The sequence below is a fragment of the Mesoplodon bidens genome (genome assembly GCF_964165515.1).
Source record: "Mesoplodon bidens genome assembly, contig: HAP1_SCAFFOLD_277, whole genome shotgun sequence".
In the NCBI taxonomy this organism is placed as follows: domain Eukaryota; kingdom Metazoa; phylum Chordata; class Mammalia; order Artiodactyla; family Ziphiidae; genus Mesoplodon; species Mesoplodon bidens.
This window is the reverse complement of record NW_027671840.1, coordinates 178,954-193,468: the sequence shown is the minus strand read 5'-3', so window position 1 is coordinate 193,468 and position 14,515 is coordinate 178,954. Positions and strand designations below refer to the sequence as shown.

General features: G+C 42.7%; 1 protein-coding gene across 1 annotated transcript in view; it reads right to left on the bottom strand.

Annotated features, from left to right (window-relative positions):
- Positions 1-2,537: 2,537 nt before the first annotated feature.
- The window catches only part of LOC308610958 (uncharacterized protein), a gene marked incomplete at its 5' end in the record, with an annotated part of 84,613 nt that continues 72,635 nt past the window's right edge, over positions 2,538-14,515 (bottom strand). Inside the window, 3 exons of the mRNA XM_081259926.1 lie at positions 2,538-2,936; positions 4,819-6,195; positions 6,961-7,011. Coding sequence (XP_081116052.1) covers positions 6,023-6,195; positions 6,961-7,011 — 224 coding nt within the window. The remainder of the gene's footprint in view (positions 2,937-4,818; positions 6,196-6,960; positions 7,012-14,515) is intronic.

The window sequence follows — 14,515 nt, the reverse complement described above, 5'->3', positions numbered from 1 at the left end:
CACGTCAGGTATCAGATACAGGAAAAGGACTGGAAAGTACAGTTTTGCTTAAGTTGAAAGGCTGCACCCGAGGCGGCAGCACACCAAGGGGGTTAGTGCTGAGGAGGATATGAAAGGTGCTAAAAACCGGGACTTCCCCGGTGGCACAGTGGTTAATGATCTGCCTGCCAGTGCAGGGGACACAGGTTCGAGCCCCGGTCCGGAAAGATCCCACATGCCGCAGAGCAACTAAGCCCGTGAGCCACAACTACTGAGCCCACGTGCCACAACTACTGAAGCCCGCGTTCCTAGAGACCGTGCTCTGAAACAAGAGAAGCCACTGCAATGAGAAGCCTGCGCACCACAACGAAGAGCTGCTCCCACTCACCACAACTAGAGAAAAGCCCATATGCAGCAACGAAGACCCAATGCAACCAAAAATTAATTAATTTTAAAAAAGGGTCTAAGAATCAGTGGGGTTAAAAAAAAGCATAAAGACCTATGCACTGGATCCTTCTGAGGCATTTGTGCTGCCTAATATGTTCCTCCACTCCCCCTGCCAATCAGGAGTCAAAATTTAGAGGCTAGGGAAGAATGCTGTCTCTTTAAAAACAGCATGGAAAATTTTTGGACACAGATACATTGGTCTTTAACAAGAATGAGTTCCAAAGTGAAGAATGGGGTTTATGAGTGAGCTGGGAATAACTTCCATAGCCTGTGATAAGTATTGAGAAGAAACAGACTAGAAACTATTAAAGAATGATCAAAGCACCCAAGGTGACATTATCTAAAATGCCTTCTACAAGATACATACAAATGCACACACACACACACAAAATGTTTGTAGAGCTAACAAAGATCGATTTCTTATTAGTGAGGTGGGCTTTGGAGGAGGCAAATGGGACGCAGCGGGGCAAATCTTTTAAGGGAAAGGCTAACTCACCAGCTGCCTGTTTTCTGAGACCTGTTCTCCCCTGGTATAAGGGATAAGGAAACAGAAATTTCTTTCCTTCTATGGGAGGGTTACCTAAGAAGTAGACATAAGAATCCTCATTCAAAACAGTATTTCCTCCCCAAATGAATTTGCTCTGCTACTAAGAGCTCAAGGAAAGTCACAGGGAAAGCATTTTACTCAGTTTGGTTATAATTACAGGTTCTATACATATTTTTTGTGCAAGTTGATGAGGGCCAACTTGTACAGAAAGGCAAACACACACATACACACATCATGGGCACCTGAGAAGTTAGAATTAGGCTAGGAATTCATTTGAAGACAAAAAAACATTTAGCAATATCCCTTATTCACTCGGATTTGTTCACCGCCTACTAGCTATTTTCATGGAAGGCTAATTTCTCTATCCATTAACTCATTCGTTTATTCAAGAAATATTTAAGAGTTCCTGTCATGTACCAAGACTATGCTAAGCACTGAGGCTAGTGAGCAATAAACATATAACAGACCAAATTCCTCCTGCACTCCTGGATTACCCTCCAGTGGAAGAAAGAGAGGCGAGAAACAGGTGAACAAAATGTACATGAGTGAAACGCTTAGAGACAAAACAAGGCAGGGCAGAGAGAGTAAGAAAGAGAGGACTGTATTTCCCATAGGGTGGTCAGAGGACAGCCACCTCCTCATCTTTAAGGTGACTGACTGAAAGAAGTAGAGGCCTAAAAGATTACAGGTGAAAGAGCATTCCAGGCAGAGAGAAGGACAAGGAAAAGGCTCTGTGGCAGAAGCATCCTTTGCAGGTCTGGAAAAGATAGGGTAAGAGGGAGGAGAGGTGGTGTATTCAGGGAGGTGGTGGAGAACGAACAGCAGCCCACAGAAGGCTCTAGAAGCCACTTTAAGTGGTTTTTATTCTAAGTAAAAGAAGCCACAAGAGAATTTTGAAACAAGAACATAACCTGACTTAAAGTTACAAAAGATCACTTTGCCACCTAAAGAACAAACTGTGGGAGGAGAAGGGTGGCAACAGGTGACCAGTACAAAGACTATGCAATAATCCTGGAAAGAGATTTCCAACTGGGACCAGGTGATGGACAGCACAGGGCTGGTGAGAAGCAAAACAGATAGACAGCTAACCACAGGAACTCACGACTGCTTGGTTCTCACCTAAATTTCTATCTGCGTTGCTGAATTCATCAACCAAAGCCTCTCTTCTCTTTCTATATGTTTTGTATCTCGTTTGAAGAATGAGAACATGCAAAGTCACAAGTTAACATGAACGGGCTAGAGCGAAAGTTTACTAGAAATTTGAGTTCCAACTGCATATTCAAGGTATTGAAAGCTGTGTTTTTCAAACTTTGTATCACGACCCACTGAAGAAACAGCATTTATTTCACAACCTAGATACACAGGTAGAAAAGTATACATTACTAAAACGAAGCTTGAATGACCTATATCTAACCAATGTCTCTTTTCATGAAATCTGTTCCCACTGGCTCTCACACCACTCATGCCATCGCCCAGAGTTTCTGCTGCAATGTGTTGTACTCTTCCTAAGAAACTCTGATATTTTCTATACTATTTTATTTCATTAAAAAATCACACGTAGGGCTCAATAAATTGGCTTTATGATCCACTAATGGCAGGGAGGGAAATCTGAAAAAGAATACACAAGGTACAGCAAGATACTGTCGATTTACAGTTCTTTTACAGAATAATTGAAAAGGACCTGAAACACACTGTTTGGAAAGACCAGAGGCATCCTCTCGTGTCCCACAGGAATTGCAAAAGTCTGGTCCCCAAACTCAGGGAACCACCTCAAGAGGCCCAAAGCCTTGAAACACCAAGGTCACAAAGACACTCGCAGAGAAAGGCTGTCCTCACCCACTGAGACCAGGTTCCGGAAGTTTTCCACCATCACATCCTGGTACAGCTTCCTCTGGGCCGAGTCCAGCAGCCCCAGCTCCTCCTCTGTGAAGGCCACGGCCACGTCCTTGAAGGTCACCGCCTCCTACGACAAACACCACCACCTCAATCTTATACCCAGTGGCCAGTGGAAGAGGGGCAGCCCCGAGGAGACGAGGAGGATGGGAAGTTGCTCCGGCTCCTGTGAGGTGTGCAGACTTCCCAGCACCCCCTCCTTCCATCCTGCCAATGCCACACACTGACTTTCCTCAGCCTCACCGGACGTGCAGCTATGAAAGAGAAAGCTTTGTGTATTTACCTGGGGCTCTCAGACAACTCATAAGTAAACTCCCTAGAATTCTAACCCCTGGATCCTGAACTAAAAAGCTTTCACTGTTTAATTATTATTGCCAAGTGCCCCAGAAACAGTTACCAATTCAGTCCTGGCAGTATTTGATGGCACCTGCTTTCTCATTGAGGTGGGAACCAGCTGAGAAGGAGTGTTATCTGTGGAAACTAACCAAAAGGCCATGCCAGGTCTCTGAATGAAAACTCTCTCTTTCCCCGTTTCTGTCTTTCGCTTGAATGCAATACTCTGACTCCAGACCCTTGGTTTTCTGGGTGAGTCTGAGTTGGTTCCTCCTTTTTTCACAACCCCTATTCTTTATATTTAAAACAAAGATGAAACCAAGCACCTCTTTATACAATTGTTCTGAGCTGTCTATGCAGTGACAAGTGCTTTAAGTACCACTGGACTTTTTAAACTAAGGTCATGTATTACTCTGATTAGAAAAAAATAGAAGATGGAAAAAGAAACAAACCAGTAAATAAAATACACAAAGGGTCTGACTCAAGCATGGGGAAGACTGAATCTAACTCTGGTCGTGAGAAAACTTCTAACCATACATTATTTTTTCTGCGTGAAGCAGCAGTTTGATCCTGCTGTGCTCTGCCGTATTTGGATATTCTACCAAAAAACATCCAAGGCACCACATGGAAAACATACCTCTTAAATTCTGAATACCTAAACCTACTATGTTAAGGGCAAAAAGGGGCAATATTCTTCAGAACAGATATTTTGAGAACAAGGTTAAATCAGGAACACTGTCACTGTAGTGCTCCGAAAACAGGAGAAGTCTTTCAACTCAATGTCTGTGAATAAAGAATAGTTTAAAAAATAGGTGCAGGGCTTCCCTGGTGGCGCAGTGGTCGAGAGTCCGCCTGCCGATGCAGGGGACACGGGTTCGTGCCCCGGTCCGGGAAGATCCCACATGCCGCAGAGCAGCTGGGCCCGTGAGCCGTGGCCGCTGAGCCTGCGCCTCCGGAGCCTGTGCCCCGCAACGGGAGAGGCCACAACAGTGAGAGGCCCGCATACCGGGGAAAAAAAAAAAAAATAGGTGCCTAAGTTTGCAGGAACATGATAAAGCAATTAAAAGTGAATGTTAGCTAGTATTAAATGAAAAAAACAATTTAAAACTGTATCTATGTTATAAATACAAATACACATCCATGAATACATATGATGAAGAGATTACAGAAATATAAAAGCAGCTAATTTGTAAGCAGGTAAGCAGTAGACTGGAAGATGTCCTTCATTTCCCTTAATTTTTCTTTTACTTGTAAAATAAAAAAATGATGAAATAAAACAAAAATTAAAACCGAAACCAATTAAATTTAACAGGAATTTTAAAAAAAGCACACATGGCACACTCAGGTCCTCATATGCTTAGACTCTCCTTGAAAGAGAAAACCCATATGGAACTATACCCAATATTTCGTAATAACCTATAAGGGAAAAGAATCTGAAAATATATGTATATATATGTATAACTGAATCACTTTCCTGTACACCTGAAATTAATACATTGTAAATCAACTATACTCCAATCAAAAAAAAAAAAGAAAAAGAAAAAAGAAGAGGAAAACCTGTGTCCAACCTGAGTACAAAAATGGCGTTTTTAACAGCAAGAAAGGCAAGCTCTACTCACCTGGAATGTGCTCATTTTCTCTCTCCTTCTGGGGCAGTGCAGAGTCCTAGCAAGACAGACAGGGAAAGAAGAAGTCAAACTGGAAACTGGTTTAAAGAAAAAGAAGTCACTAACCCACGTGGTGCTCATTGTGAATTACCAAGGCTCCCAGTCCTCGGGGTGGCTACAGCTGATTATGCTTGATGAGCAGAGCCCCACGCAGATACCAGATGCCCCCGTGAACCCCCTCAGTGGCTGTGTGAGGAATGACCTGCCCATTCATACACAGTGGCCCCCTCACAGTGTGCCTGCAGCTTCCACAGGGGTCATTCTTATTCTGGGTATGGTGTAAACAGAGACCATGTAAGTCAGAGTAGGTTTTGGAGTCAATAGGCATGGGCTCTGATCAGGCTACGCCATTCACTAGCAGTGTCACCCTGGGCAAATTATGCACATCCCTTCGCCTCAGTTCTGTCCTCTGCCAGTAGGGGAGAACACGGGCATCCACCTCGTGAGATCGTCATAAGGTAGGAAGCTCTGAGAACACCACTGTCAGGGTTTCTTATTTCTTAGCAACTGCGGTAAAGCAGATGATATTTTAGTTAGAAATTATCCTTAGAGATGTGATTTCTACCAACAGAAGACTGTCAGACATGTGGAGGTCATATGTTGTTGCCCTGTTATGTGAGAGTCTTTAGACTTCTGAAAATCTCTGCTTGTCTTCCTAAAGATTTTGTGACTGCAACAATAATATTTAAATTGACACGGACAACTTTTTACAAAAGGTATAAAAATACGTTAAGTTTCTTTTTAAACAGGAAGTACCCTTTTGACAATTATGCACAGAGGTAAAGAGAACTAATAAAAGCCAGGATTCTGCAACAACAATAAAAAATAGTTTGACAGTCCATACCTAATTCAAATGAAAAAAGACAGGAATCTGAATTGTAATTATATCATCATAAATATAGGAAAGTTTAAGAAATAAATGGGAGACTTCCCTGGTGGTGCAGTGGATAAGACTCCACATTCCCAATGCAGGGGGCCCGGGTTCGATCTAGTACAAAAGATGGCAATGATTCCACTCCCCAAAGCTTGGGAGAGAGACATCTTCACAACTTCTAACGACCTCCATTTTGACTCTACACTTGCTAGCTGTCTTCTGCTCAATTCAGGATTCTGAAAGGGGCCCTGACAGTTGACAATAATTAGTGGGGGAATAAAATCATTGGACTAAGTAGGGCTTTGGTGAATCCAGCTCAGTTTTATCTGTGACATCCAGCAGGGTCAATTTCCTCGGCCTCAGTTTCCAGAAAAGACCCTCTCTTGAGCTTCTCGAATTTTCACGTGCATGTGAATTACTGCGGGATCTTGTTGGAATGCAGCCTCCTGGGCCCCCTACGCAGAAATTATAAATCAGAAGGTCTCGAATGGGGCTCAAGGCTGGGCATTTCTATCCAAGTGATGCCAATGCCGCTGGTTTGTGGACCACAATTTGAGTAGCACTGCAGTGTAACATCAGTCCCACAAAAAACAGCCTCCACTACACAGAAACATACACAAAGAGTAACCAGACAAAAAGGCACTAAAACATTAACAACTGCTATCTTTACATCCTAAAGTTATAGATAATTAAAATTTTTCTTTATGTATATATCTGCATTTTTCCATAACGATTATGCTGCTTCTATGATATACATATTATTTGAAATAAAATAAATGACCCAGTTGAGAAAACTATCTTAAAAACTCATAAAATAGCCTAAACCTTGCTCTCAAGGTCCCCACAATTAAGTCCCAACCTACTTTCATGATATGATTCTAGCCAGTACCCTATGCTCAAAGAGAATATACCAAAGGGATTAGCAAACTCAGCTGCTGGACTCAAACTGCCTGGGTCCCAACCCCAGCTCTGCCTCCTACCATCGGGGTGAGGATGGGCCAACAGGGTTGTGTTCCCTGCCCCCAGCTCCTCAGCCTTAAAGTAGAGAAAACAGCAGTACCAATTCACAGAGCCACTGCCTGATGGAAATGTGGTCATGTGCATAAAGCTTTTAGAATGGAAATTAGTGACCAAGGCTCAGTTATCATCGTTACCCATGTCCCATACGTTCTACAATTTATAGGAATATCTTAAGTAGAAGAATGCCAAGTCCTACTCACGTGGGGCTCTGTTGCCTCTTCCTCCGTGCAGTGCTTTTTGAGAAGCCAGGGCTGGGGAAGGAAAGGAGACTGTGAAATACCAGGGCTGTTGTTTCCATCCCCACTAATTCATACCGCACCCCCTTCCGCCCCCGTACCAGCTAGAAGTCCTCTCCTTCCAAAACAGGCCAGGAGTCCAGGACAATTCAGCTTCCTGGGCTCACAGAATCCCGCTGCGAAATGGGTGCCTCCCGAATTAGCGTAGTATTAATACCAACAACGTATCAGGCAGTTGTAGACCTTTTACTTGTGCTATCTCGTTTCTTCTCACAACACTATGTTAACAAGGCATTCCTTTTTCCCCCCTTTTACCGAACAGCAACGGAGGCACAGAGGAGTTAAGCAACTCACCCAGTGTGACGCCGTATGAAGCGGTAGGGCTAGCTCATAGGTGGGGGACGGGGTCAGGTTAGGGGTGAAGAAAACCGGGGAGACCCTCAAACCCCAGGAGGCACGACCTGAGCCCACCCCATCCCGGGTACGTTACCAAACGCAAAGAAGCTCCGCCCGCGGGACGTACATCACCACTCCAGGCCCTCAAACCTCCGCTTTTAGCCGCCCCTCCTCTTTCTCCCCAAATGAAAGGTCTGCAAACGTTGGCCCCAGGCGCATGTCGGGGAAGCTTGAATGGGTCGTGAAGAGCGGACCTGAAACACCGCCATCACGCAAAACATGGCTGCTACGTGTCCTCCTGGGGCGGAAGTGCCTGCGACTAACCCGGAACTCCTGGACCACATTTCCCAGAATTCCGCGGGCAAACCTTTACAGCGAGGCGTTACTGTAGCTGCAGTATATGGGACTACACGAGTTTACGAGCTCTGGACTACATGTCCCAGAATGCAAGGGTGGGTGCGGGGGTGTCTACCGGCACCAGCTCTGGACTACATGTTTTCACTCTGGTTTTCACTTTCCGGAATCCCTGAGAAGGTCTCGGGCAGTCTTGCCGTTCTACTGTGTAGGCTTCAGAAGAGTGTAGATTCTGTTCATTGAAAGGCGTACAAACTCAGTAGAATTTTGGACGTCTTCAAGAGGCTAAGCGACATAAAAGCATTACCAGCCACGAAGGCTTCCTGGTAAACCCCAAAGAGTTTCACCATTGGAATAAGGGGAGAAGGAAACTGGGCTTTCTTTGGCAGGGACTGAAGCCAAACGCCAAAACACCTCATTCCCTGAGATTGTGTAAAGGTGAACGTGTTTTGTTAGCATCTTACAACCCGTGCAGAAGCAAGGGAAAATCCTTTCTAGAGACAGACATCAACATCCTAGGTCTCAAGTTATTTCTGTAATTATAAAATCTGTGACATTGCTATTTGACCAAGTGAACTTTAAGGGGAAGGAAAAAGCATTACTTGACATACGGAGGGACACTTCACAGTCATAAAAGTTTCCAATTATCAGAAACTAATAACTTCAGCTGATACTTTATAAAGCAAAAATTGACAGAACCATGAAGAGAAACATTCAAATTCATAATTGGATCTGGAGATTTGAACACATACATAGAGGGAAATGTTGAACCTTAAAAGCATATATTAAAGTAGAAAGGGGGGCTTCCCTGGTGGCGCAGTGGTTGAGAGTCCGCCTGCCGATGCAGGGGACACGGGTTCGTGCCCTGGTCCGGGAAGATCCCACATGCCGCAGAGCGGCTGGGCCCGTGAGCCATGGCCGCTGAGCCTGCGCGTCCGGAGCCTGTGCTCCGCAACGGGAGAGGCCACAACAGTGAGAGGCCCGCGTACAGCAAGGAAAACAAAAACAAAAAAAAAAACAAAACAAAAAAAAAACAAAGTAGAAAGGAAGTTGAAAATTGATTCAGAAAACATCCATTTCAGGAAGTTAATAAATGAATAATAAAACTGAAGAAGGCAGATGGAAAAATATAAGATCAGATTAATGAAATACAAAATAAAGTAGATCCCACACACACCCACAAAACAGAAATTAAAGAAAAAAACAAAACAAACAAAAAAAGATCATCCATAGTATAAACAAAGATTTTTTCAAAAATTTGTTCCAAATTCTTTCAGGAAAATATCCTCCAAGAACTATTCCTGACTTAAGCCAACATAGCACACAGGATTTCTTTCCACTACAAGTAAAGTGAAATCTTGGATATAGCATGATGAAATACGGTAACATGATTAAGTTTTATTTATTCACCTCCTGTTCCCTGTGGCACCCTCCACTCCCTTCTCTACCCCGTAAGCTACCATTCTAATTTGTTTGATGTGTTTTCTTTTGGGTGTGTTCTTGTGCACAATGTGCACTTGTGTATATTTTCGATTCATATAAATAATATTGTGTCATAAAATTCATTCTGGTGTTTATTTCCTTCATTCAGGAGTATATTTTTAAGATTCACCCATCCGGGCTTCCCTGGTGGCACAGTGGTTGAGAGTCTGCCTGCCGATGCAGGGGACGCGGGTTCATGCCCCAGTCTGGGAAAATCCCACATGCCGTGGAGCGGCTGGGCCCGTGAGCCATGGCTGCTGAGCCTGCACGTCCGGAGCCTGTGCTCCGCAGCGGGAGAGGCCACAACAGTGAGAGGCCCACGTACCGCAGAAAAACAAACAAACAAAAAAAAACATTCACCCATCTATCTAATTTGTTTCATAGAGTTCCATTTTCTGCACCCACATTTTACCTGTACTCTTCCAACTGCCATGCCAATGACAATAAAGTAAACATCTTCTTACATTTGTTTATAGACGTATCTGAGAATTTCTTTGGAATACATACCCGAGTGAAATTATTTCATAGCAAATGTGTATACTTTAATAATATAGCCAGATTGACTTCCTGAAGGGCTACACCAGTCCAGATTACCAAAGAGTTGCACGTCAGGTTTTTGTGCAACCACTTACCTTCATTTGGACGACTCATCACCGTTTTGCTAGTGTATTAAGTGTATAGTAGTATCTTGTTTTAGTTAAATTTCTCTGATTTCTAATAAGTTTGATCTTTTATTCAAATGCTTGGTAGCTTCATCTATAAATGTCTACTTAAAACTTTTGCCCCATTTTCTAATGTGGATGCTATCTTTTTCTTCCTCATTTCTATTACATATTCTGATTATTAATACCTTTTCAGTTTTACCAATTACAAGTATCCTTTCCTAATTGGGCACGTGTTTCTAAAATTTTTCTATTGTGTTCTTCATGGAATAGAAATCTTTAATTATAAGATAATAAACCAATAATTTCTTAATATCTGTGCTTCTGAAACTCCTCAGGTGAAAAAATATATTTCTACCTTTTAAAAATTAACTTTCTAGACTTATCTTTCACATGTAGGTCCTTTAAATATTTTGGAGTCTATTTATGTACATTTTATTACATGGGATCCACTTTTATTTTTCTCCAAGAGAAATTCTTAAAAATAGTGATATTCATGGCTTGAAGATTCAATATTACAAAGATATCAGTAATCCTCAAAATGATCTATAGGCTCAGTCAAACCCCAATAAAAACACCAGCATTTTTTCCCCTTGGAAATTGATGAGATGTTTACAAATATTATGTGGGAAAGCAAAGAGCTACAAGAAGGGCTGGGGGCTTCCCTGGTGGCGCAGTGGTTGAGAATCTGCCTGCTAATGCAGGGGACACGGGTTTGAGCCCTGGTCTGGGAAGATCCCACATGCCACGGAGCAACTAGGCCCGTGAGCCACGTAGTGAGCCTGCGCGTCTGGAGCCTGTGCTCCCCAACAAGAGGCCGTGATAGTGAGGCCCACGCACCACGATGAAGAGTGGCCCCCGCTTGCCACAACTAAAGAAAGCCCTCGCACAGAAACGAAGACCCAACACAGCAAAAATAAATACATAAACTCCTACCCCCAACATCTAAAAAAACATAAAAATAAAAAATAAAAGAAGAGCTGGGACAATCTGAAAGAAGAATGAAAAGAAAGATATTAGTCACATTAAATCTTACTATAAATCTACAATATAAGATAGTCTGGTGTTCGCTCAAGGATAGACAAGATAATAGACATCAAAATCCATGTTGAAACAGACATTATAACAACGTGTAAAAAGAAAACACTGCAGGGAGTTCCCTGGTGGTCTAGTGGTAAGGATTTGGCGCTTTCACTGTGGTGACCCTGGTTCAATCCCTGGTCAGGGAACTGAGATCCTGCAAGCCACGCAGCACGGCCAAAAGAAAAAAGAAAGAAAAGAAAACACTGCAGCAGAGAGGGGAAAGAACTCTTGTTAATACAGTTGATCCTTGAACTAGGGTTCAAGGGGGTTAGGGGTGCCAACCCTCTGCTAAGCTGAAAATCCAAGTATAACTTATAGCCAGTCCTCTGTACGTACATGGTTTCTCCATAATCGGCAATTCTGCATCTGAGGATTGAACCAACCTTGGATCGTGAAGTAGTGCAGTATTTACTATTAAAAAAAATCCTCGTATAAGTGCACTTGTGTAGTTTAAACCCATGTTGTCCAAGGGTCAACTATTGGTTCTCAGTCAGCTGGATATCCATATGGGAAAAATATTAATCATTACTGCATAGGATATAAAAATATAAATTGCAGAAGATCTGCAGACTTAAATTTGAAAAGTAAACAATGATGCTTTAGGAAAGAAACGTAAGATAACAGCCTTTTTGCCTTGGAGTAGGAAGAATTTCTTAAGACCAAAAAAGTCACCAACTGTGAAAGAAAAAATTGAAAAATTGGACTATTTTAAAGTTAAGAAACACTGTAAACCCAAACGCAGCACTCTTGGGCCAAAAGTGAGAGATATTTTAAAAACATCTATGGAATAAAAGACTCAGATGCATCCCTCATGCCCATGCATTCTTCAAGGGTCAACTGTATCTACCAAAGTTGAACATATACCCTAGAACCCTTTGGCTCCACCCATAGAAATATCCCTCAAACAAGTGCACAAGGCACATTCTAGATTGCTCACATCACCACTAACTGTGATAGCCAAGAATGGGGAAGTACCCAATACCCACCAATAATGGGATTAATAAATAGATTTTGATATGTTTACACACTGCAATAATATCCACCAATGAAAATGAATCAAAGGTATCCACTCCCAACAATATGGATAAATGTCATGGATATACTGTGGAGCAAATGAAGCCAACACAAAATAGCACCTGTTACACGACTCCATTTATATCAAGTACAAAATAGGCTAAGTGAATCTACACCATTACAAATTAGTGGCTACCATATGGAAAGGAAGGTTACTAGAAAGAGCCAAAAAGGGATGCTTCTAGGGCTTGGGGTTTGTCCTGGTCCTCCAAGAACTAGACGGCAAAGTGCTGAGAAAGACTTTAATGAACAAATCTTTCATTAGGGAAAACATCGGAGAGGAAATGGCAGGGAGCTCTGGAAGGCTGGCGGAGCTATCAGCTCATAGTGCAAGTCTGACCCTGAGTGAAGATTTGGAAGAAAGATTTGGTAGATCATCCGAGACTGCCTTGTCATCCACGTAAACTCCTTCAAGGCTGTCAGAGTCCTTGAAAAAAGGTCACTGGACAGAGGAATCCTGGTCTCCAAGAAATGGCCTGCCTTAGGATCCCTGCTGTGCTGACTAGGAGCAATCAGGGGCAAGGCCGGCCTCCAGGCAAACCTGGTGATGGGTTTAAGAGCAGCAGCTGGGACCTTTGGCCAGTTATGCTCCCTGTGGTCATAACTGTGAAACAGGAGACTCTCAACGTGGATGCTTCCTTGCGATAAGATCTGGTTCTTTATTTCTGTCAGTAATAGTACTGAAGCAACGTTGCGTCCTTCTCAGTATAGCATACCCCAGAGATCTAAAACGTTCGTTTGTTCTGTTATTGATCATGTTCATCTCTTGGCTAAGGTAGTGTTCACCAAATTTATACCTACTGTATTTCTTGTTGTGATTAATACTTTGTGGAGAGATACTTTGGGTTTTGTAGCATCCTGCTCCTTGTAAACTTTCAACCAGTAGTTTTATAATTCATTGATTACTCTTGCCAGAACCTATCATTACTATGATGGTTGTAAATAAGGATTTTTTTTTTTTTTTTTTTTTTTTTTTTTGCAGTATGTGGGCCTCTCACTGTTGTGGCCTCTCCCATTGCGGAGCACAGGCTCCGGACGCGCAGGCTCAACGGCCATGGCTCACGGGCCCAGCTGCTCCGCAGCATGTGGGATCTTCCCAGACTGGGGCACGAACCCGTGTCCCCTGCATCGGCAGGCGGACTCTCAACCACTGCGCCACCAGGGAAGCCCGTAAATAAGGATTTTTACATTACATCATTCCTTCTATATATTTATGGTTTGGCATTCTATTATGAGAGCCCTTCCTTCCCTCCCTTCCTCTTTTTTTATTCATATTCTGTATGATAATTGTTTATTTTATGGCCAAATTGCTCAGATTTACCCCGTGTGAGTCTCTTCAAGCTGGATCTTTTTACACATCCCGCCACTCTTTCCTACTTTCTGGCACAGTAAATTTTCTCCAGGATCATTCTACACTTTCCTTGCTCCAGCCCTGAAATAGAAACGTGGATATACATGCTTATATACATCACATACACATGTGTGTGTTTGTATATCCTCACACTTCCATATCTACTTCTGTAAATACCTAGCATGTGCACTCACTCCCTCTCTCTCTCTACAGATGGGTGGACGGATGGATGGATGGATAGACAGATCTGTATAAATAACTTATGGTCAGACTTCCATATCCGTGGTTCCTCTGTATCTGCAATTCTGCAACCATGGGTTCAACCAACCACAGATCATGTAGTACTGTAGTAATTACTATTAAAAAAAACCCTGCATATAAGTGGACCTGCCCAGTTCAAAACCATATTGTTCAAGGGTCAACTGTAACTTGCTAAATAAAGCCCTTTAACCAACTATATTAAAAATACCACCATTGGTCTGCGTATGGAACGCCATCCAAACCTGCTTTGTCCTTACTGGTTCCACATCCAGAGGGTCCTCTGCTATTATGCTCAGTTCTCTCCCCTTGTGCATCTTTTCAACAAGAGCAACTTTTTTTTTTTACACCTCCACAATGTAGGTATATCCACTTTTGTTTCTAGCTCCAGGATTTTCCCTCTCCCTATTATGGATCTGTAGTTAAAGCACAGCATAAATAATAAAGCTTCAATTGTTGAAACTCATGAATTTTTCTGTGTATGCAAAATAATCTGAGAACTGTTTTGTTTTTGAAATTGGCTTCCGGAGTTCCTACCATAATTTTGATCTTATATGCCTTATGACAATATAGAACAATCATATAAGGTCTTAACTTGCTATTGCAGAGACTGCGCTCAACCTAGGTCCACAGAATGCTCTGATGTCATCATTGAGGTCACAGAATTCCACTGTGCGCCTGGCAACCTTGCAAACATAACAGCCCTGGTGAGCACTAGGCAGTACTGCTGGTTCACTAAGTGGTACAAGTTTTTCAGCCATTTAGGAGACTTGACTATTTTTATTTGTATTGAATCATTTCAACGGATTGCCCAAGAGCCAACAAGGGCCAACCTGTAGGGAAGAGGAGGAGTTGGACA